Source organism: Podarcis raffonei, chromosome 17 (assembly GCF_027172205.1).
Source record: "Podarcis raffonei isolate rPodRaf1 chromosome 17, rPodRaf1.pri, whole genome shotgun sequence".
Classification (NCBI taxonomy): domain Eukaryota; kingdom Metazoa; phylum Chordata; class Lepidosauria; order Squamata; family Lacertidae; genus Podarcis; species Podarcis raffonei.
Window position 1 is genome coordinate 9,108,644 of NC_070618.1, and position 22,235 is coordinate 9,130,878.

Genomic DNA, 22,235 nt, shown 5'->3' on the forward strand with positions numbered 1-22,235 from the left:
TCTCACCCATATTCCTCCACCAGTCCTCTTGCCTGCTCTCCTCCCTTGTCCACAGTGAGGCAAGATTGAACCCGGTTCACACATGCACATCCAACTGTGATGCAATCCCATGCCATTGCAGAAGGTGTATGATCACCAGATCCATGTAGGCAGGACTAGTTGTAGGGAAAGAAAGGTGAGCTATTGTGCTCATGTCCTGCTTGTCGACTTCCCATGGGCTTCTGGTTGGCTGTTGTGAAAACAGAATGCTGGACCCTTTCATGCAGCAGGGCTCCTCTTCTGTTCTTATGACTGCTTAGCTGGCCATTCATCTTAACCTACCTCACAAAAGGTAGGTTGTGAGGATAAAGGCGGAGGGGATTGTGTACTCTTGCCCTGAGCTTCTTGGAGGAAGGGTGGGCTAAAAACACAATAGCCTTTGTAAATAAAAAACCAGCAATGAAGAAAGCTAAGGGTGCTAGAGGTCTTGAGATGTCTAGAGGACAGCAGTTCCTTTGCCCTGTTTCTGTTTCGGCACCTCCTGTTGTCAACCGGAGAACGTGGTTGCTCCTCCTCTGTCTGATGTGGTGTCTTCTCCGTCCCTTACCCCTGGCAGGAGAGTTTGGAGAGGTCTGCTTTGGGCGCCTGAAGCCTCCAGGGAAACGAGAATACACAGTGGCTATTAAGACCCTAAAGGCAGGCTACACCGACGAGCAGCGCCGGGAATTCCTCAGCGAAGCCAGCATCATGGGACAGTTTGAGCACCCAAACGTCATCCGTCTGGAGGGTGTCGTCACCAAGAGCCGCCCTGTCATGATTGTCACGGAGTTCATGGAGAACGGCTCTCTGGATTCCTTCCTCCGGGTATTGCAAACTCAGCTTCCCCACCCCTCTCTTGCCCTTGTCATCTTACATGCCCGTTCACCTCCTCTGTGTCCTCCTCATCTCAAGGCTAGATCACTGGAGGTGCCGCCAAAAGACTGGGGCAAGTTTCTACTGCATTGTAGTTGAATGGGCCAGTCAACACACCAGATAGACAAACGTAGGGATTGTGGTCAGAACGTTATTCAAAGTCTCAACCACCTCATATGACAAGAGGGACTTGCAGAGCTCCCTTAACACCAGGAGGGACCAGTCAAGGGGTTCACTCACGTGAAGGAGCTACACACAAAGGCCTGTCACACCACAGCTAAATGATGGGGAGGCACAGCCTCACAAACCCGTCACATATTTATTTAGCATGCTTGTGTGCAGCAGCATTATTATTATTATTATTACTATTATTATTATTTGCTTTATCTTGCCCAGGGCAACCCAAAACGACTTACAGCCAAAGTCTCCCCTTAGAATCTGAATCTCCCCTTCAATTTATTGCCAAAGTACAAAATTAAAGGCCACTCTGTAAGATTTCAAGTTTCCTTTGAAATTTAGATATAAACAAATCTAAAACTGGAAAATTAAACCTTGGCAGCATGTTTGTTTGTTTGTTTAATTAATTCTGTTTATGAATCAAAGTTATGTTCATTTTTAGATGATAAATTCCATGCTAGGAAATGTTCTGTTTACTCCGTTCATGCTGCAAAACTATACACACTTCTCTGGGAGTAAGCCCCATTGAACTCGGTGATGTTTACTTGTAAGTAGACATGCACAGGAATGCACTTAAATATGCTTCAGTATTCTGAATTAATCTGACAATAATTTAAATCAAACAACTGATCTAAAGAAGTATTCACACCCAGGTATTCAAGTGGTACATTAAAACATCTGTTCACACTGCTGTTTTCGAAGTTATATTAGAAATCATATAAACTAAAGGAAAATGTATACATTTCAATGGCCAAAAATAGATTATACGGCTTGAGAACCTGCAGAAATCTAATAAGAGTCTTTTGAGCTCTAGGATTAAATATCCTAGGCTCATCTTTATGAAGGCCACATAATCAGTATGACTAGGAAGGATGAATCAGTTTGTTACTGGTTCTCTGTCACTTCAATGTGTTTGTTCTTTTTTGTCCGTTATCCACACTAATCTGTTTAAAACACACACACAGAAATGAAAATTCACATTTAGAGATATGTATGTAAGTACATATTTTAAAACTTTTCTCTCAAAATACAAATCTCGTAAGTATATTTTCTCTCAAAAAACATTTCAAAATTATTCTTTCCCTGGTGGGGGTGGGGTACGGTTTGAGCTGTGAACATTTGGGAAGTGCTAAGGCCAGTAGGTCAGTAAATTCTAATCCACACATTAATCCAGTAGGGGCCGGTCAGATCAGTTCATCTTTGCAATTGACAAATGCTGAATTCAGGCATTCCTGACGGAGAAATATTTTATGATCTGTGTCTGAATTCCTTTCTTAAGCAGTGCAGTGCTATGCATATTTACTCTGAAGTAAACTCCACTTCCAGTCACGATTAACTTACTCCCTAGTAAGTATGTTTAGGATTTCAGCAGAGTGCCATTGCCTTGAACTTGCTATCAGGCACACAAAGAACCCAATACTTTCTAGAATCTATAGCTGTGATGTTTAGTTTTTGTGTCAAAATCCACCACAGGATCGCAACCTAACCTAAAGTGGGCACCTAACCTATAGCAGCACAGCCACTCTAGAAGTTTACATTTTAAAAAATGAAGTGGGTTCAGGATTCAGCTAAGTTGCTCGCGGTTCACTCGCGCAATGGGACTTTTCCTGCCCCCTCTCACCCCCCCATACCTTAATCCTCTAAATCTGCTCTGAAGGGCTGAGTTGGGGGAAAACCCAGAACAGGTTAATGGGGGTGCACAGGGGGAGAAGTAGAGAAGTGAAAAGTCCCATTGCACAAGCCGACCTCATTCTGTGCAGGCATGCCCCACTGAGCCACTCTATGTTGAATTCCATCCTTGGTTCTCAAATAGATGTTTGCTTTAAATCCCAGGCTAAAAGGCACATTATCAAGGAGTCTCTCTTCAGCTCCATGAGGTTTCCCTGCATCCGTGAATAAACCTCTAACTCGGATAGCTTTAGCTTGAAGGAGCGTGTCCATAACCCATCTAAAATTATCTTTCCTCCCTTGAAGGAATGCACACTGAATGCATTTAAGCAATTAGGAAAGATGGTTGCAATGAACTGAAAATCTTGATTTAATATATTCTTTAAAAAACGTTGGTGAGAAGGTATTGAGGCTGAATGAAACTTTTACAGGTTTTTGAAGATAATGGCTTTTTTTGTTGGACTCCAGAATTTAGAAACCAACTTTATAACCAACTTTATAAAATTGTGATTTTATGCCAGAACAATTCAGCTGGCAATTCCACTTCAGCCAGGAGCTTTATTTACTTTTAAATGATTAATAACTCCAGCCCTTCATCTGATACTGGATTTTCTAATCAGGTATTATGTTCACAGGTCAAGTCTTTATATTTATGCTGGGGTTTTTTAAAACAACGACAGCAATGTCATACTGAATTTTCTAACATGTATAGTTATTGTTAGAAATCCCTCAAGTAATGAGCAGTTTATTGTTGTGTAGTTAAGTGATTCCCATTCCCCCCTATTTATTTGAAGGTATTAATTTCTTCAGATGATCTTGCTTTAATAACATCTCTAAAAGCTTATAACTTTTTTATTTGCCTTTCCAAAAGCATTGCCGTCCTTGAAGCTCTGTCCTTTCATCCTTTCTCGTTTCCTATAAACCGAGACTCTTCCGAGCCCCCTCCAAATATTTACAATTCCTGGTGCTTCCATGTTGTTTGCATTTATTTTCTAACATTTCTGTTTCTGTAGCAATAAAACCTTAGACCTGGTTCTCACTGCGGTGGGGTAACAGAGGCCGGGTTGTACCACATCAGATTGCCAGTGGAGGTGAGGGTATGGGGTGGGGGTGTTGCACGATTGAATGCTTTTCCTCACAAAAATAATTACTCCATGTAGAAAACTTAATGGTGAAGATATGCAAGAACCCTTCTCCTTGGTGCATTCATTTTGTTTGGAGGAGCATTCAGTCTTTTGAGCTCCTCACCCCCGCAGTCTGAAGTGGTAAAACCCAAGCAAACGGCTCATTAGGCCTTCTTGTTTCGCTTCATAAGAATAGTTTATTTACAAATAGCTTTCTTAGGGCTTTCCCTATCTTACAGATCATTGCACTACTAGCTCTGCTTTGATGACATGGGGGGGAAACCAAAACCCTGAGGTCACCACTCTGTGTCATAGTATTCAATCACGGCGGCCATCTTGTCCTCCCAGCAATGGTCTTCCTTTGGGTCAGGGGATAGGAGGAGTCTCTTGTTAGCCTTCCACTCAGACCCTTCTCTCTCGTGTTTACCGTCCGCAGCAAAAGGAAGGGCAGTTCAGCGTTCTGCAGCTCGTGGGCATGCTACGCGGCATAGCAGCCGGCATGCGCTACCTGTCAGACATGAATTACGTCCACCGGGATTTGGCAGCTCGCAATATCCTGGTCAACAGCAACCTGGTTTGCAAGGTGTCGGACTTTGGCTTGTCAAGGTTCTTGGAGGATGATGCTTCAAACCCAACATACACGGGAGCCTTGGTGAGTTCGCGCTCAGGAAACGGGCTTGTTCGCCACCCTGCAATATTCAGGCGGACAGGTCCTATAGGAACCAGTTTGTGTTTTGTCAAGGTCAGTTTTGCCGTCAAACTTCCACCTAAAGTGAAATGCAACCCAATTTTTTAGGGGGTGGGATGTCTCTAGACCTGGGTTAAACCACAGAGCCTAGGACTAGCCGATCAGAAGGTCGGCGGTTCAAATCCCTGTGACGGGGTGAGCTCCCATTGCTTGATCCCCGCTCCTATTAGTTCGAAAGCACGTCAAAGTGCGAGTAGATAAATAGGTACCCCTCCAGCGGGAAGGTAAACGGCGTTTCCGTGCGCTGCTCTGGTTTGCCAGAAGCGGCTTAGTCATGCTGGCCACATGACCCGGAAGCTGTACGCCGGCTCCCTCAGCCAGTAAAGCGAGATGAGTGCCGCAACCCCAGAGTCGGTCACGACTGGACCTAATGGTCAGGGGTCCTTATGTCTCCAGACCAGGCAACTTCAAGAAAAACTTAGGTTATTGGCAGATTTAGTGTAACTAGCACTGGGTAGCCAAGTAAGCTGACACACACACACCCATTTCATTCTTTTAAAAAAGCGAAACTCACTCGAATGATTGGATCAACAGGTGTCGTGTGTACTAGCCATTAGGTGCCCCTTCCAGTCACAACATAATTGGAGTCTGGGAAGGAACTGGCTGTTCTTTGTTCCACCTGCAACCATACCAGAAACCTGCAGTGCCATCTTTTTCAGAGCTCACCTCGGGGCTGAAAGAAATGACTTTTGTTTTGAGAGGTGGGGAAAACACTATAAAATAGCTTGTGGCACTTTTCAAATGCAGAAACCGCAGTTGGTGCAGAGTGTGTGGCACGATTGCTGACAGATCCTGTCAGCATATTACACCTGTACTCAAAACTCTGCATAGGCTCCCAATTTGTTACTGGGCTAGTTTCAAGATTTTATTACTGATATATAAAGAGCTTAATACCTTGGAGCCAGTTTACTTAAGCCTTGGAGATGCCTTGCCTAAGACGTGCCTATTGCGCATATTTTACAAATGTGATATAATGTTTGTTCCACATTTGTGAAGAGTCTTTTAGTGTGACAGCACCTATACTCTGTAAATCTATCTATTGGCAGTAGCCAGGCAGTCTTACTGCTATTATTTTTAGAAGACATCTGAAGACACTCTGGGAAGCTTTTAATGTTTGGTGTTTTATTATGGTTTTATATGTGTTGGAAGCCATGCAGAGTGGCTGGGGCAACCCAGCCAGATGGGTGGGGTATTATTATTATTATTATTATTATTATTATTATTATTATTATTATGCTTTAGACACCTACTGAAAACTTTTCCCCGCAAGCCTGCCTAGACTTATAATTTAGTTATTTATAGTTGCTTTAAAAGCTTTTTGTGATTTGTATCTGTTTTTTATCCTGTTTAGCAGTTTTATCGAAGGTTTTTTAACATATTGAGCACTAAAATCTTTTATGAAAAGATAATAAAACGCAGTATCAAAAATGAAGAGTAATAAAGAGAAAGAAAATATAAAATAGGATACTTATGATCCTTACGAAACACAGTTCTTCAATAATTATTTTATGTCTATTTGATTCTAACAGTTTTGTGGGTTTTGCTGTGTTTTATCAATTTATGTTCACCACTTAGAAATATTTATAGACTACTTAATCAGAAAACTCTCTAAATAAGCAAATAGATAAAATAGCATCTTTTCCGCCAAATGTCAAGGCTGAATGTGCCTTGTGAATGTGTTTTGAGTTGATAAATATTCCCTGCTTACTCATTTTCTTCCTCTTCCTCCTCTAGGGCGGCAAGATCCCCATTCGCTGGACAGCCCCAGAGGCCATCCAGTACCGCAAATTCACATCCTCAAGCGACGTCTGGAGCTATGGCATTGTGATGTGGGAGGTCATGTCCTATGGCGAAAGGCCCTATTGGGACATGTCCAATCAGGATGTAAGTCCTAACATGGAGCAGACGCTGCTGTCCATCTGGTGTTGCTGGTGGGAGACCTTCAGCCATGCCACAGTGGAACTATCTATATCCTGACCTACATGTCTTAATGCATTGCAGGTCATCAATGCTATTGACCAGGACTATCGCCTGCCCCCTCCCCCAGACTGCCCCACTGTCTTGCACCTCCTGATGCTGGACTGCTGGCAGAAGGAACGGGTCCAGAGGCCCAAATTTGAGCAGATCGTCAGCGCCCTAGACAAGATGATCCGCAAGCCGTCTGCCCTCAAAGCTACTGGCACAGGAAACAGCAGGTGAGACGGGCTCACATGGGATGGGAGTAGACTCTGGAGTACGATCTGCAAGCAGAAGGGAGGGAGGGAAGAGCTGCAATTCAAAACTGGGAAGCGACTGATATTTATTTGATGGGTTGACCTGGAATCTGGTGCCTCCCGCAGACAAAAATATTTTTTCATCAAGAAACCCAGAAAACACACACATGTTATGTTCGAAATGTATCACAGAAGCTCACTTTGCATAGCGATTTGCGACAGCAAAAGTTGCGTTTTCAGATGCTTTACAGTGCCTGGGGTTAGCAAAGGAAAAGAAGTCCTTTAACACTTGAACTTGGGTGATAAGTAGAGTTTTGAGTGTAGGTCACAGCAATGTGGGAGAGGAGGGTGGTAATCATAGACTCATAGAATTGCAGAGTTAGAAAGGACTTTGAGGATCATCTAGTTCAATTCCCGACAATTATGCAGCTATCCCACACAGGGATCGAACCTGCAACCTTGGTGTTATCAACACCACACTCTTAACCAACTGAGCTATCTAGGCATGACACTCCTTGGCTCACGGAGAACCCAAGAATGTCTCTAGTATTTGAACCTTCACAGGGCACAGCGTATTCTCTCCCAAATGTATCCTGATAGCTTCAAAAGAAGCCGATGCAAAATAACCATGATAACACCTAGCTCTTACATAGTACTTTCCCCAGGCATGGAGTATACATCATAGTACAACAACCCTGGCATGTAGGTCTGTGTTATTATCCCTATACTGCTGATTGAAGGGCTGAAGTTAAGGTAGAAGAATAGTTTGCCTAAGGCCTCGGGTCATAATGGAGGTGAGATTTGAACCAGCGTAGGGGTGCCAACTTGAATAAAATATTGGGGGGCCCAGGTAAGTCGATCACAATATGTGACACATGCGCACCATTTGAGTGGCAATGCCCATCAACTTTGGAGGGCCTGGTCCCCTCAAATATTTTATTGGGCAGGGGGGCTGAAGGGGCCCCGGCCCCTAGGAGTTGACTGCTATGAACCAGGGATTTTCAGATCCAGAGTTCACACTCTCAGCCACCCCACACTATAGCAGGTCTGTTATTGTCAAAAAGATACTGTGCTTCTTTAGTGGACCAGCAGCATGCAGACTCCCTGGGTCCCTGACTGGGATGCTAAGCAAGGAGAGTCCCTGAGGGGGAATGATCCCTGTGGCTGAATGGGGCAGATCCCAGCAGGTGAAGAAGGGCGAAGGTGCTGAAGGAGCAAGCAAAATGGGCAAAGGAAGAAAGGCTTTTCTCTTGGGGGAAAGTTGGGGAGAGTTCCCAGCATGAGCTGGCAAGGATGTGTTTGGAAGCCGCTGCGTTCCCATCTGCCTTTCCCAGCTTCACAAAGCCAGATGCTTCATGTCCCGAGGGAAAGATTCAGCCCGGATTAGATGGCCCCACATCTATGGAAGGAAATGCATCCTGTTAGCATGGAGGGATTTTCCCATGGGTGTAACAAGGTTTCATCCTTTGCAGGAGGAGAAGAGGGCCTACTTGTGCAGTTTTATTTTTTAAAAAAAGCAAACCAAAAACTGATCCAGTGCTGGAAGAGGCCTTTACTTACAGCTCACACTCTACGAGGAGGAAAAGCAGAAAATGCTGTGCCTTGAAAATTGAGTGGGGAGCCTTCAGGCTATGTGGTTTTCGTTCCTTTGAGTACCAAATCCACATGTTATGCAGCAGTCGCATTTCCTGCCGATGCACCTGTATCTTATTGGTAATTCTTGCAATAAATATGCAAAGTGGAAACTGAAGGCACCCAAACCATCCGTGCAGTCCTAAACATGTTTATTCAGAAAAAAGTGTTCCACTGAGTTCTGTGGAGCTTCTTCCCAGCTCAATGGATATAGGATTGCAGCTTTGGTGGAGGGGCACTGCAGGGCTGTAGTCGACAGTGCCCCCCTTTTGCACACCCATTGCATGTTTGAGGATTCATATCCTTCTCCTGAAACATCCCAGATGGCTGCCTTTCAGTATATGACTATCAATATTTTCTTGTGCCCATTTTGAATGTATTTTCTTCTTCGTAGACCGTCCCAGCATCTGCTCAGCAACTCACCCCCAGACTTCCCCTCACTTACGAATGCCCATGAGTGGTTGGATGCCATTAAAATGGGTCGCTACAAGGAGAACTTTGACCAGGCCGGCCTGACCACATTCGATGTCATCTCACGCATGACTCTAGAGTAAGAGCCACATCTCCTCTTGAGCAGCAGCAAACCTGGGAGTTGTATCCAACTAAATCTTTGCAAGTGCAGAAAGACTTCTGCAAGCAGAAAGGAGTGTCTCCCTTTCTCTCCTTCCTCTGTGTGCCGGGGGGGCGGGGGAGTATCTCCCAACCCAACCCCAACCCCCAAGCACACTTGGGAGCAGGATGAAGAGATGGAGTGGAAGTTCCATTGCACTCCCAAAAGTTATTTAGCAATTTCAGTTTAAGTTGGATACAATCCTGGGTTTCTGACGAAATGTACGCTTAATGGGAAGCTGCAACAGTATTGACTCTCTGATGAATGTCCCTGTATGATGCATGTGTTTGCAAACTCGTATTCATATCCATCACATATTTTGTAATCCCAGAAATAAGTTAAAATAAGAGCTCTGCAGCTGTTCGTATAGTGTACTTAGTTCACATTATCATGTAAAAATGCAGTCCTTCCTCCGTATCTTTACCTTTCCCCAATAGCACCTTCTGTGTCATCCCACTCCGTTGGGTTTCCCTTATTGCCCTTTGCTCTTTTTAACAGGGATGAATAGGCATCACCCTCTCTGTGTGTCCTAAATTCTAATTTGATTCAGTGGTTTTCTTAAAATCATGTCCACACTGAAGCATCTGCAGGATGCTGTGGTTTCAACTTCCTTCAGTTCTTTTGCAGCTCCCCCCACCCTTCTATATTAGTTTTGCAGACATTTGTATCGATAAAACAATCCAGAAAAATTGTAAGGTGGATGTGTAGCAGAGCATTCCCAATGTCATATTCCCTTTTTCTGGAAGGATTCCTTTACCTAACCATTAGCAAATTTCATACAAACTTCCTGCCTTTTATTTGCTTATTTAATTTTCAAACATATAAACCTTTTCTGTTGTTGAAGGTTTTGACTTGACGAGGAAAAACCAGTCGAAACACTATTTATTTACCTTTCTAAAAATAACATATGTGAGTTTGGCAGCGCAGAGAACAAAAGCCCCATCTAAGTTCTTCCTCCCTTTTTTCTTTTTCTTTCGCTTCCAGGGACATCCAGCACATTGGCATCAGCCTAGTTGGCCATCAGAAGAAGATTCTCAACAGCATCCAACTCATGCGGGTGCATCTCAATCAGCTGGAGCCTGTTGAGGTCTGACACAGAGAGCACACGCCAAGGACATGGATATTGAAACGAACCTTTTGTTGTAAAAGGGAGACGGAGGAGTAAATTTCAAGCACTGATGGAGGGTGCATGAGATGTTGCCCTCCACATCACAGACCGGCGCTCTTGGAGATTTGTAGGGTTACTTTTTTGTTGTTCGGGGTTTTGTTTTGTTTTTTTTAAAAAAAACCATAACTTGAGACACTACAAATCCTGTGGTATTTAGATAAGGGTTGACTTGTACATTGATGTGGGTTGGGGAATTAGTACACAGGGTAGAGCTGGAAGGATAGTTTTGGAGTTCAAAACGAACCTGCTGCCATTTCTATGCCTGGGCCGGCCAGCGGGCTTTGTACTTTGGTTTGGCAGCCTCTCAAAGACGTCTCTTGAGCCGGATCAGGCACAATATAGAGTTGAAACTGAAAGCCGAAAGACTCTCGATGCCAAAAAGAAATCCCTTTGAAGCTTTTGTTCCAACCAGGGGGATTTGGTTCTGAGAAAAGCAGCAAGCCTCACCACCCCACACCCTCGTTCTGGCAAAGACAGCTGTACAGCGACGCAAGATGGCATCTCAGACAGTGAGTTTTAGGCACCAATCATAGGGTGGCAAAGCGGGAAGCAAGCAGACCTGACCCATTTGGGCACAATCCACAGGGGTGGTGTCCAGCTCATTTTGAGTGGGACTTGCACTGGAGGACTTCACAGGGCGGGTTGGGCCCCGTATTAATTAGGGAGGGGTGGGGGCATTTGGGTTTTCCACCTCAGGCACCAAAACATTCGGGGGCAGCTATAGGTCCTGCATTCATCCTCTCAAAGGAGGGAACCAGGATAGCAGCTTTTTAGTAATCAGGTACTGGGAAAGGGATGCGATTCTGTTTAGAGAGCAGAAGGTTCCTTCTTGGCAATTTCCAACTGGATATTCATACCACCAGAAATGAAATAAAATATTTGACAGAGGAATTAAGTGTGTTCCCTAGACTTTATTAGATGAACACACGGATCTGCTTCTGATCCAATGCCAGCACTTTTAAGATGCAGTTTTTGATGCTGAACTACATACAGGCAGCAGTGTGGATGGACCACGTTGTACTTTGCATTATTTTTACCGCTCGCCCTCCTTGAAAAAGTGCCTGGATCAGATGCAAAAGTGCAGAAAGATTTTTCACCCTACATGGAATACAAATGATCCCTTTACCTTGTGGTTATATGCAGGTGGTGTCCTGCTGGCAGACAGTGGGGTGGAGATGCACAGCAAATACATAAGCTGGTGGAAAGGCAGAATAAAATTCTGCAGAAGAAATAAATGCATTCCCGGGAACAACACAAGGTGAATGGGGAGGCAGCTCCCCATCAACACTGCAGTGCTCAGGAGGGGCATTGGACATCCAAGGAGATTGCATATATGTTGAGCATCACACATGCAGCGTCAGCAGCCTAAGCTACTGAGTATTAGGGGAAGTCCACTTCCATGCACAGCTCTGCATTGTGGCCTCAAGGTAATGCACTACATTTTAGCAGTGTGCCTTTAGCAATCGGTTTCAGTGAATGTATATCATGCATTTGATGCAGGAAGTTGGAATGTGTGCAGAGGAGGGCATATCACCCCACAGCTCAATCAAATCTGTATGTATGCATTGCAGCAGGTAAGGGGGGAACTCTTGGGTGACCCTGCTGCCCAAGGTCTCTGGATTAATGTAATAAGTATAAAGGCAGAAGTAGTCACCAATTCCCACTGGAAAGAAATTGGCATCCAAGTTCTGGTGTGCTAGAAAATGTTGGCAGTCATATTTTTAAAACATTACAGTGTTAACATTTGAACATGCAAAACAAGGGTCACTATATTGAGAGGATTCTTTCCAGAAAGGCAGCCTAGAACCATCTAAAATAAATAGACTTGTGCAGATGTAGCATTTAAAAAAATGTATTTTGTAACAGGAGCTTTAGAGAAAATGTTCAATAATGGATCCATATGAACCCAGGACAAAGGAATCTCTGGATTCCGTATTTAACATAGCTCAGGTTTAAAATTATAATTACTTCAACCAAGACATAGATCGCACACGCCATGTTTGCAAACAACACAATACAGAATGGACACTGCACTCTTCTAAAGTTACCCTCTGACACCAAAATTAAACCTAAAGAATTGAAGGTCTCAGCAGAACATTTGATTGAATTTGACAACAGAGACCTAGGAAGATGAAGGCAAAATTCACATGTACAATTAAACAGGGAAATGAGGTTTAAAGCACAGTATCACTAACAAGGAACTCTGGTGAGCACTGACTGGGCTAGTTACTAACTTCTCCCTGTTAATTTTCTCCACCAACCTTTTTATGAACTTCAGCCTCAATGGTAGGCAATGGCATTTTTTTTAAAAAAAGAATATAATTAATCAAATTAGCAGCGATCTACTTTTTTCCACTAGAGGGGTGGCAATGATAGCCTCAGAATGCTTCCTCATTTCACCCCCAGTAACTTATAGATAACTAAAACATGTCATGTGACACCACCTTGTCGCAAGCTTCTCTGCCCCTCTCCTCTACTTCACTGACAGGGTAGGAAGCAGAAGATGCTACGCTATCTTGTCACGTTCCACATGTTAGTTTACTAGACAGGCCTCAAAGGGCAGATGAGACCCAGGGTTGCCGTTTCCGGCAGTAACCGTGCAATCTCTGCATTGTCACATTTCAGCAATAATAAGGCAGGCAAGCAGGAATACTGATCTCCTGGAAGAAACACCAAAGAGAAGACTAGAGATGATAAATGGGTTAAAATATAACTTGCACAAGGAACAGTCTGAAGCAGGGATGGGGAGTGAGTGCAAGCAAGACTGAGAGGAGAGAAAAAGACACAGTGAGAGAGAGAACAAAGAGAGAGTGTAGAGCACAAAGCAACAAGCAGCCAAAGATGGAGCTCAGAACAAGAAAATGAAAAGCCAAAGAGCAGAAGACAGTGCACAGAGCACGAGAGAGCAGTGCGAGAGAGCATGCAGAAAAACGACTCGCTCCCCAAACCTGAAGAAAATGAGCTGCTGATCAGAAGCAGCAGCCGCAACAGACCTTAAAAACTCTCCTAAAATTAGAAAACTGCCTGCAAACTGCAAAGCTATTCCCTTTTTACATCCAAGTGCAGGGCCAGGAGGCCGAGGTTTCGGTTGCCCAAGTCTAGATTTAAACTACGTGTTAGTAGCTAACTCCATACTCTTCAGCTCGGCTGAGCAGTGCAACACATTCCCCAAGGGGCTGAATGTCCTTCATTTACCAGCTCCTAGGAGTCTCTGGGGTGGAACCAGATGCTACAAGGAGCAATCGCGAAAAGGGGGGGGGGGTGAAAAAATGCACAAAATGACCCGTCTCTCACACACACTTTTGCATGCTACACATGACCAGGGTGAGAAGAGGCAAAGCAGCAGCAACACAAGACAGCAGTATCTCCAATCCTCCTTGCCATAGCTGTTGTTCCCCACCCCCCTTGGATTTACCTTTCACTACTGGCAAAGGTGTGGTGAACTGTATCCCAGCGGGACTAGCTTATTCCTTAGAATCTCTTCTTGCTCTCGACAGCCATATATAAACTTATGGATATTACCAGCTCTTGACCCCACCTGGAGTTCCGTGAAACATGCAGTAGTGGCTGCAGGAGGAAATCTATTCTCCAAGAACACAAGAAAAGTTAGACCCAGTCTCAATCACCACTCAAGGTATAAGATCTGCAACACTCGTGGGAAGTTCTGGGGAAAAAAGAGTCTTTGTCCTCAAAGGATGCTACAATCTTGGTCGTCTCCCAAGAAGTTCTCCTGGACTTGTAACAATTCTCTGATGTTGGCGTGCTTGCTTGCACTTCCACCAGAGAAGACCTTCCCGGGTCTTCTCCTTGCAGCAGTTGTGGGCTCCAAACTATCAACAGTCATTTGACAGCTGTCAGTGCCAGAGAATTTTAAATAAGTGTGGCCATTACAATAGCCCTGAGTGGCCTCTAGCCCCTATGTCACAAGGAGACTCTTCCACAGGCACAAGGGCAACAGTTCCCGCGCTCACACATGGTAGACCTCTTCCTCTTCCATAGCATGGTTGGTGTATCCTGGAAGCTGGACCAAAGTGTTGCGCCTTATGATGTCCCAGCCGCAGTTTGAGCTCCTCCGCGATAAATTGGGTGTGTCAGAAGGAGTGCCAATGGGCAGCTGCCTCGTTGAGCAAGTCTGTCCTCCATCTTCTGCCCCCGCTGGCAATTTGCGCTTCAGGTACTTTTCAAAGGCATCCCTTCGGTGGGGCTCAAATGTTTTAGGCTGCTTCAGCTGCCGGTTTTCACAACGACTTTCAACCCTACAGGCAAGAGAGAAACAAAAAGAGGAAATGGTTTACTGCCCAGGTTTGGTCCTCATTCCAAGCTGAAGACAAAATAGCTTTGTTGTGACTAACTGTAATGTTAAATCATGGCCAACTGTAGCATTAAAAACTTGTCAAAAACCTGAGCCAAAGGTGTATGGGAGACTATCGGGCACAGTGTTGCCTTTAGACTCATAACTAGAAATATCCTTGAAACTTCTTCTGGAAAAGGGCTGGAGAGACTTAGTGAAATGAAAGCTAAAAATCCAGAGAAGCCCAAACCACTGCTCAACTTGGAGTTGGGGGAGCAGGATGGACCAAGATGCTTTACTTTTGTTTTGCCTTAAACTTAACATTTTGTGAATTCTGTGAAAGGCCTTCTACCTTTCCCCCATAACTGATGCACTATGTCCTTGTTTTTAAATTCTGAATCAGGAGAGAGAGGAAATCTGTTCTCCTTGCTCCGACTCCCCTAGCACAGCAACAGCAAAGAGAAGGCAATCAGCTTTGGCCAATTTCTCTCCCCATCATCTGGCACTTTTACTATACAGTGCATAAATTTAACCTGTGGGATTCATTTGCACAAGATTCGCTGGAAGCTAAGTAGGCCAGAATTAATTATGCATGTGATCATGACCAGTAAGAGCTCAACGCAGATTAGCAAGAAGACAATACAGCTATGATTATACTCCACGAAGGCCATTTTCTGAATGGCAGTTTACAAGAGCCCACTAACCCTGCTGGCAGGTTCATTCATTTCCCCTCCAAACTACAGGGGTGCAGAATCAGACAGGCACCAAGAATAGATTCCCTGCACAAATGCAGAATCCTCTACAGAGCCAGTGCCCTGTATATGATCTGCCCCCATAACCCAGTACTATGTGCTGCCACCCCCCCCCAAAGAACTGGACTAAAAAGAACATGTCACACCCCACATTCCCCTCTCTTCCAAATGCCGTGCCAAAACCATTTCTGCATTAATATAATCATAGGGTCTTGGAAGTGCCTGCCATTTTCAGCGATTTTTCAAAACTTGTGGAAAAATATGTTTGCATTCTTTCGGTGCTGTTGCTCTTTGTGGCTCCATTTTGCTGCTTCTAGCCCCTTGTAGTCTTAAGCTTCATGCGCCCACAGATGCCACTTTGTTCTGCTGGCTGTGACGGCAACCCACATGATTTGTTCAATGATGTAGTCAAGTACCTGGGTAGCTCAGTTGGTTAGAGTGTGGTGCCGATATTGCCAAGGCTGCAGGTTTGATTCCCGTGTGGAACAGCTGCACATTCCTGCATTGCAAGGGGTTGACCCAGACAAGCCTCAGGGTTCCTTCCAACTATACAATTCTATGTAACAATGCTATGTTTCATGTGGTGAAATCATGAGCACACAGCATCACACAGGGTTGCAACAGCCAACTGGGCAAATTCATCCATGAGGGCAATGAACAATCAGGCCAGTGGTATTAGGCAGCAGCCAAGGGGGAGAAAGGAGTCACTGGAATAGCAGCAGAACAATGCAAATTATTAGTGTGAGTGCATTGGATTTTGAGGCCGAAGCCCAGGATCCCTTGCAGCAGAAAGGGAAGGAGGGCCCTCAAATACAAGACAGTCTCTGGATAATCACATTTTGACAGGAGTGATGCTGCCTAAAGAAAAAGCGTCCCTGGAAGAACATTAAGTCCACAGAATAAAATTGCCCAACTTGCATCACTGCAAATGCACTATTTTCTGAGCAAATATTGAAATCAATGAACGTTATTTGCAATCATCCTTCCCCGCCCCCTTGCTGGTTGCCTCAGATTTGACCTTTAAGAGTAGCAAACCTGTCTGATGATGCAGTAAGGTTGCTTTGGGATATGGCGTTGTATTTTTACCCCTTGGCAGAGTCGTTTATAGTACAGTGGTACCTTGGGTTACATACACTTCAGGTTACATACGCTTCAGGTTACAGACTCTGCTAACCCAGAAATATTACCTTGGGTTAAGAACTTTGCTTCAGGATGAGAACACAAATCGTGCGGCGGCACGGCAGCAGCAGGCAGCCACATTAGCTAATGTGGTGCTTCAGGTTAAGAAGAGTTTCAGGTTAAGAATGGACCTCCAGAACCATTTAAGTACGTAACCAGAGGTACCACTGTATGTTATATACAAATATCCATGGGCTTCGCTGACTAGCTGCAGTAGTGAAATGGTCCAATTACTAACCAGAAAAAAATACGTTAACAGGCCACTTGTGCATTTGTCCCACAAAATGAGCGGCTCAACCTTTATCTCAAAACGATGGCAGTCCTTTGGCAGTAGCCCCATTCAAGTGTTCTAAAAACCTCATGTGATGTGGGGCAAGTGGGGCTGACCTACTGCTGTCCACATCCACCTTGCCCAAGTTGGAAGGAGGGCACCTGAAGCACAAATCCTGCTCTCCTGGTGTAGGCCGCAGATGACTGATTTAGAACCTGAGAAAATCAGGATTGAACAACGTGTGGAGAACCTAAACAAAGAGAAACAGCTTCCAATGCAGATATTGCACCAGCAGCCCCTGGGGGGTGACGGTATGTGTGGAGCTGGTCCAACTCTGCTTCACAATACATAAACTGCACCAAAGATATCCTCCACATTTGTTTCTCTGTTGAGAGAAACGGGCAAGGTCTTCTCTCTCCTCTGCTCCCCGTTTCCCCACCACAGTTCAACACTCAAGGGAGATGCACAACTGTCAGAGCAAAGCTCTTCCACTTGAATGCAGCTTCATTCTTACGACATAAAGATTATATGAAGCTTCCATTCTCAGTGGCCTGAAACTCTTATGCCCATCCAGGGGAAAGAAATGCTTCCCCCTTGTGTTCTGCTGGGGAAAGTACAGGGTGGCGGTGCAGAGATCAATGGGGCATCTCCAGATCGAGACGATCATGACAAATCACTCCACACTTTGTCATACCCCCTAGGCAAAGAGGCAGAATTACCCTCCTTGCAAACGCAACTAATTCAATTATATGGAGCTATGAGAGCGACGGCCTCCTGCCTTTAACAGCTGTTACCATTTCTGTGCCAACTCCCAAAATTCAAGTTAGCAGCGAGTGCTGATGCAGTGCTTGGAGGGTCTCTGTGTATTGTTGAGGAGGGTGGTTAAGGGAGGTTATGAGCCCTGCTTAAAGAAGACAAATCTTCAATTTTGAAGGGCGATCAGAGGACAGTCCTCTGTCTGAAAGTGTCAACTGTCTGGGGGCTGTCCAGTCCAAGTCTGCTTTAAAGATAAGGAACCAGAAAAGATAGAAAGCATGGACCTTGGCATCACCTATCAACACTTAGCAGCACTTGGAGAAACCACTATCCTGAGATGCATTACATTTCTATTTAAATTACAGAAATCACAGTGTTACCTTGGTTTTCGAATTTAATCTATTCCAGGAGTCCTTTCGACTTCCAAAACCATTCAAAAACCAAGATGCGGCTTCCGATTGGTTGCAGGAGCTTCCTGCACTCAAATCAGAAGCCGCGTCAGACATTCGGCTTCCGAAAAGTGTTTGAAAACCGAACACTCACTTCCAGGTTTGCGGCGTTCGGGAGCCAATTTATTCGGGAGCCAGGCCGTTTGACTACCAAGGTACCACTGTATTTGTAAATTTGTATCTTGATGCAAATTGCCATATATAAATTTTGTGCAGATTTTGTGTCTTTTTTTATGATGTTGATGATGCAAACCGTCTTTTTGGGAGGACATTGCATAACTGGTGATCCTATTTGGGGGGCGGGCATTGCTGAAGAAGGCTAGCATTCAATATTCTCCATTTTACAGTACAATTCTGAAATGTAGAGTGTCCTGGTAAAAATAGCAAGCAATTTGGCAATTGGGAGCAGATCTACCTTGTTACATTTCTGCATGATAAGCTTGGGTTTCTTCTTCCCACTCCCACATATCCAAGAGTGAGCGGTGTTCATATCTTAGGAGATCTAATATACATACTGGTATGTATTAGGAGATCTAATATACATACATGCTGGCCACATGACCCGGAAGCTGTACGCCGGCTCCCTCGGCCAATAAAGCGAGATGAGTGCCGCAACCCCAGAGTCGGTCACGACTGGACCTAATGGTCAGGGGTCCCTTTACCTATACTTAGCAGGGAGTAGCTGCTGCTCCCTGTTGAGTGTACACATAGGGCTTACCCACACTTACTCTTTCCAGGCAGAGGTCCGCACTTTAACTTGTCTGTGTCAGAACAGGGTTGGTTGGTTTGTTTTTGTCCTGAGCTTCTCCCACAAAATGCTATTTAACGCTCAATCAGAGCAAACGTCAATTCGGGTTTTCTGCAGATTGATGTTTGCTCTTTGAAGCACAGGTTTTTGCAAGGAAAGCTCCAGAGCAACAAAAAGGGGAGTTTGGACTGAGAGATTTAAATCGCAGACCATGCCTGGAAAGCCCAGGTTTGTTGCTGTGAAATGGACCTTGGAGAAAAAGGTAAACAGAAAATCATCAAATCCAACAGCCTCTACACTAGAAATGTACAGAAAGCAATGAAAACCGAATGAAAATAATTAGAACTTGGCCTGCTGAATGGGAGTTTCCATTTCTCCAGTGCTAACTTTTAAGAGAAATGTTGTAATATTGCTCTAAGCACAACAGGTGTTCAGTTGCTAATGTTATCCTTCTAGATTGCAACCTGAAACCATTATAGTGTAATGTTTACATGAGATCCTGACTCTCCAGAATTATTCGCCTATGTCACTTGTGGAATTTTCCAAAGCAGCAAAGGGGTTTTTGTTTATTGTTTTGGAAAGTTTGAACAAAATATGTCGAACTATTCTATAAACTGAAGGTTAAAGAGAAAAAACAATATAGTTTCCACCTGCTGTGAAAGAAAAGTATGGCCATTAATTTATTGGAAAGTGCTGCAGGGATCACAGCAGCTTGAAACTTAGCACGGTCACAGTTTGCCTGTGTAACTAGTGTTGGCAAAGCTATTAATTTTAATAACACCAGTGGTTAGGAGTGTATCAGATGTACACATAGTACACAACAAAGAACCCAGAGCCAGCACATGACATCTGGGAAGAAGGCATTTGTGTGTATGCTTCGATTTGCTGAAGTATAATAATTAACCCCCCCAACTCCAAATAAGATCTGCAAAGATAGGCAAATTTAGATCATGCTGGAATCTAAATGTATGCAACACACAAAAAGGCACAAGGTTTCTTGCTTAGCAGCCAAAGCAGGAGGGAAGAATCCCACCAAACCAACACAGCACTGTGAATTATAATAGTTGGGAGTTGCCAGGAAATGTTGCCTAAAGCAAAATTTGGCAGTGAATGTGGAGGTCCCTGCTTGGCCAAAACACCAGAGGAATTTTCAGGGCTCTAAAAGGGGTTCATAGGCAACAGAGTTTTCTTAGATGGGGCTCTATACATTTCTTGTTGTTATACTGTCCTGGAACAGAGGGTAGGCACAGACAAACCTGAAAACCAGTGCTGACCTGAAAGTTTTGCAAAAATAATGAGAGGAGTTCAACACCACACTAAGGCAATCGTTCCATCAGGGCAAACATTTTGGCTTGTTAGACAGACTGACCCTCCTCCTGCATGCTGTTCCTGGGGTACTCCCATCCCCATCCCAAACTAACTTTGGAACCACAAGAGAGGGAAGAAAAACCCATTGCACAAGCAGAAGTCCTTGCACAGGGCTTCTGCTGACAGGATTCATTAACCTACCCAGTAACTAGAGTCCAAGGGAGTCTTTCGGAAACGTTTCAAGCGAAGGGCTGAGAAACTATGCTGCAATTTCCCACTGGAAAGGATCACTTCCTAAGTGAACATTAATGGAAGCATTGCCTTCCCTTTAATAGGTTTATATGCCCTTAGTGACGTATCTGATTGGCCACAGAGCATTCCAGTGCGCTCACATCCACTACATGATCCCTCATTAGTTGGAACGCTATGAAGTAGACAGGCAGAGAGAGAAACAGCCACATTGAATCATCAGCAGCCAGGGGTGAGGGTGGGGACCATGGCTGTGAACACACATTAATCAAGGGGATCTCCCTTGGAGGATCAAGGGGTCTCCCTTGGAGAGGTTCAATGCTATCACCTGTGGGCCAATCAGAACAATGGATTCTTATCCTAGTGTGTGTGTTAGCTGGCTTACCAATGCCAGGATGGCTCCATTATCAACTACATTTTTCAGTGACCACTGTTAATGTAACTATCACCACCTGTACTTGGATACAGTTAATTTTTCCTTTGACCTCACTGTTTACAATTTTCCAGACAGAATCATGTATATCAGCAAGTGAGGACAACACTGCATGCAGACAATGGGGTGAACTATAGTCTACAAAAGCTAATGTCATAATAACGTTGTTGGCGTTTAAGGTGCCAAAAAGTTGGTATTCAGCATAGGAGATTTACAGGAATGACTATGATGGACAAGCCAAACCTACCTGAGATACCACCGGTCGCCCAGCCCATACTCCTGCCCCCAGATCCCAGACCGAGGCCAGAGGCATTGTGGGAGTTTGCGTTCTAGCATGACAGTAGTTGCAACAACCTGAAACACACAAGTTTAAAAAGATGGGTTATTAGTTTCATTGAACCTTGAGGGAAAGAGAGCTAGTGCCCCCTTAGTCAATTTCAATTCCCCCCCAATATTAAATTCACTTCAATTCCACATTAGTTTACTTTAAAAAAGGAAGTCCAGCATTTTTGTCTGCCATTTTGCCTAATGCTATTTATTTTATTTTCTTCATATAACTTATATAGCACTTGATTTTTTAAAAAACCTCAAAGCAGTTTATAAAAAATAAAAAATTAGTGTCGTCACCCGGATTCCTCGCCTAGGATCTTATTATTATTATCATTATGTTTTACTACTATTATTTTATCACCTCTGCCAAGTTTTAAGTATTGAGATTATTGATCCACTATTTGACTATTGATTCAAAACCCTAAAATGTATTTTATATAATTGACTTTTTATTTCTATTCTTTGTATATAGTATTGTTGTTTTATTGCTATGGCCGATGGCTGACGCAAATAAAGATTCATTCATTCAAAAAATAAAATACCGTATTTTTCGCCCTATAGGACGCACTTTTTCCCCTCCAAAAATGAAGGGGAAATGTGTGTGCGTCCTATGGGACAAATGCAGGCTTTCGCTGAAGCCTGGAGAGCGAGAGGGGTCAGTGCGCACCGACCCCTCTCACTCTCCAGGCTTCAGGAGAGCCCCACCGTCAGCCCCACAAGCTCGGAGGACAGCGGGGAGGCGCAGCGCGCCTTTCCCGCTGTCCCCCGACTTGGTTAGAAGGCTGGCGGGGGGGGAGAAGTCTGCTCCTCCCCGTCGCCAGCCCCGCAAACTTGGTTAGAAGGCTTGGTTAACCCGACTTGGTTAGAAGGCTGGCGGAGGGCTTCCCCCTCCTCCAGCCTTGCAAGCTCCCAGAGCGATGCCAAAGCTGCACGCAGCTTCGGCATGGCTCTGGGTCCCGTTCTGGGGGCTGGGGGAGGGGGAAACTCCGCTTTCCCCGCCCCCAGCCCCACAAGCTCCCAGAGCGATGCCAAAGCTGCACGCAGCTTTGGCATGGCTCTGGGTCCCGTTCTGGGGGCTGGGGGAGGGGGAAGCCTGAGCCTCCCCTGCCCCAGCCCCGCGCCTGGGGGGGGAAATAAATTTTTTCCCCTTTATTTCCCCCCCCAAATCTAGGTGCGTCCTATGGGCCGCTGCATCCTATAGGGCGAAAAATACGGTAATAAAATTGTTGTTACTAGTA

General features: G+C 44.6%; 2 protein-coding genes across 3 annotated transcripts in view; one reads left to right on the forward strand and one right to left on the reverse strand.

The window, feature by feature from the left end:
• The window catches only part of LOC128404619 (ephrin type-B receptor 5), a 150,742-nt gene extending 139,620 nt beyond the window's left edge, over nt 1-11,122 (forward strand). The window contains exons 15-20 of one of the 2 annotated variants that reach the window (XM_053370324.1): nt 596-843; nt 4,297-4,602; nt 6,343-6,492; nt 6,610-6,803; nt 8,848-9,003; nt 10,048-11,122. In XM_053370324.1, coding sequence (XP_053226299.1) covers nt 596-843; nt 4,297-4,602; nt 6,343-6,492; nt 6,610-6,803; nt 8,848-9,003; nt 10,048-10,156 — 1,163 coding nt within the window. In that variant the 3' untranslated portion in view covers nt 10,157-11,122. The remainder of the gene's footprint in view (nt 1-595; nt 844-4,296; nt 4,603-6,342; nt 6,493-6,609; nt 6,804-8,847; nt 9,004-10,047) is intronic. The other variant, XM_053370325.1, reaches the window with a different exon arrangement.
• A 520-nt stretch (nt 11,123-11,642) lies between these two features.
• LOC128404669 (transient receptor potential cation channel subfamily V member 6-like) overlaps nt 11,643-22,235 on the reverse strand; it is a 77,925-nt gene continuing 67,332 nt past the window's right edge. Inside the window, exons 14-15 of the mRNA XM_053370440.1 lie at nt 20,915-21,021; nt 11,643-14,487 (exon numbers count right to left, since the gene is read on the reverse strand). Coding sequence (XP_053226415.1) covers nt 14,199-14,487; nt 20,915-21,021 — 396 coding nt within the window. The 3' untranslated portion in view covers nt 11,643-14,198. The remainder of the gene's footprint in view (nt 14,488-20,914; nt 21,022-22,235) is intronic.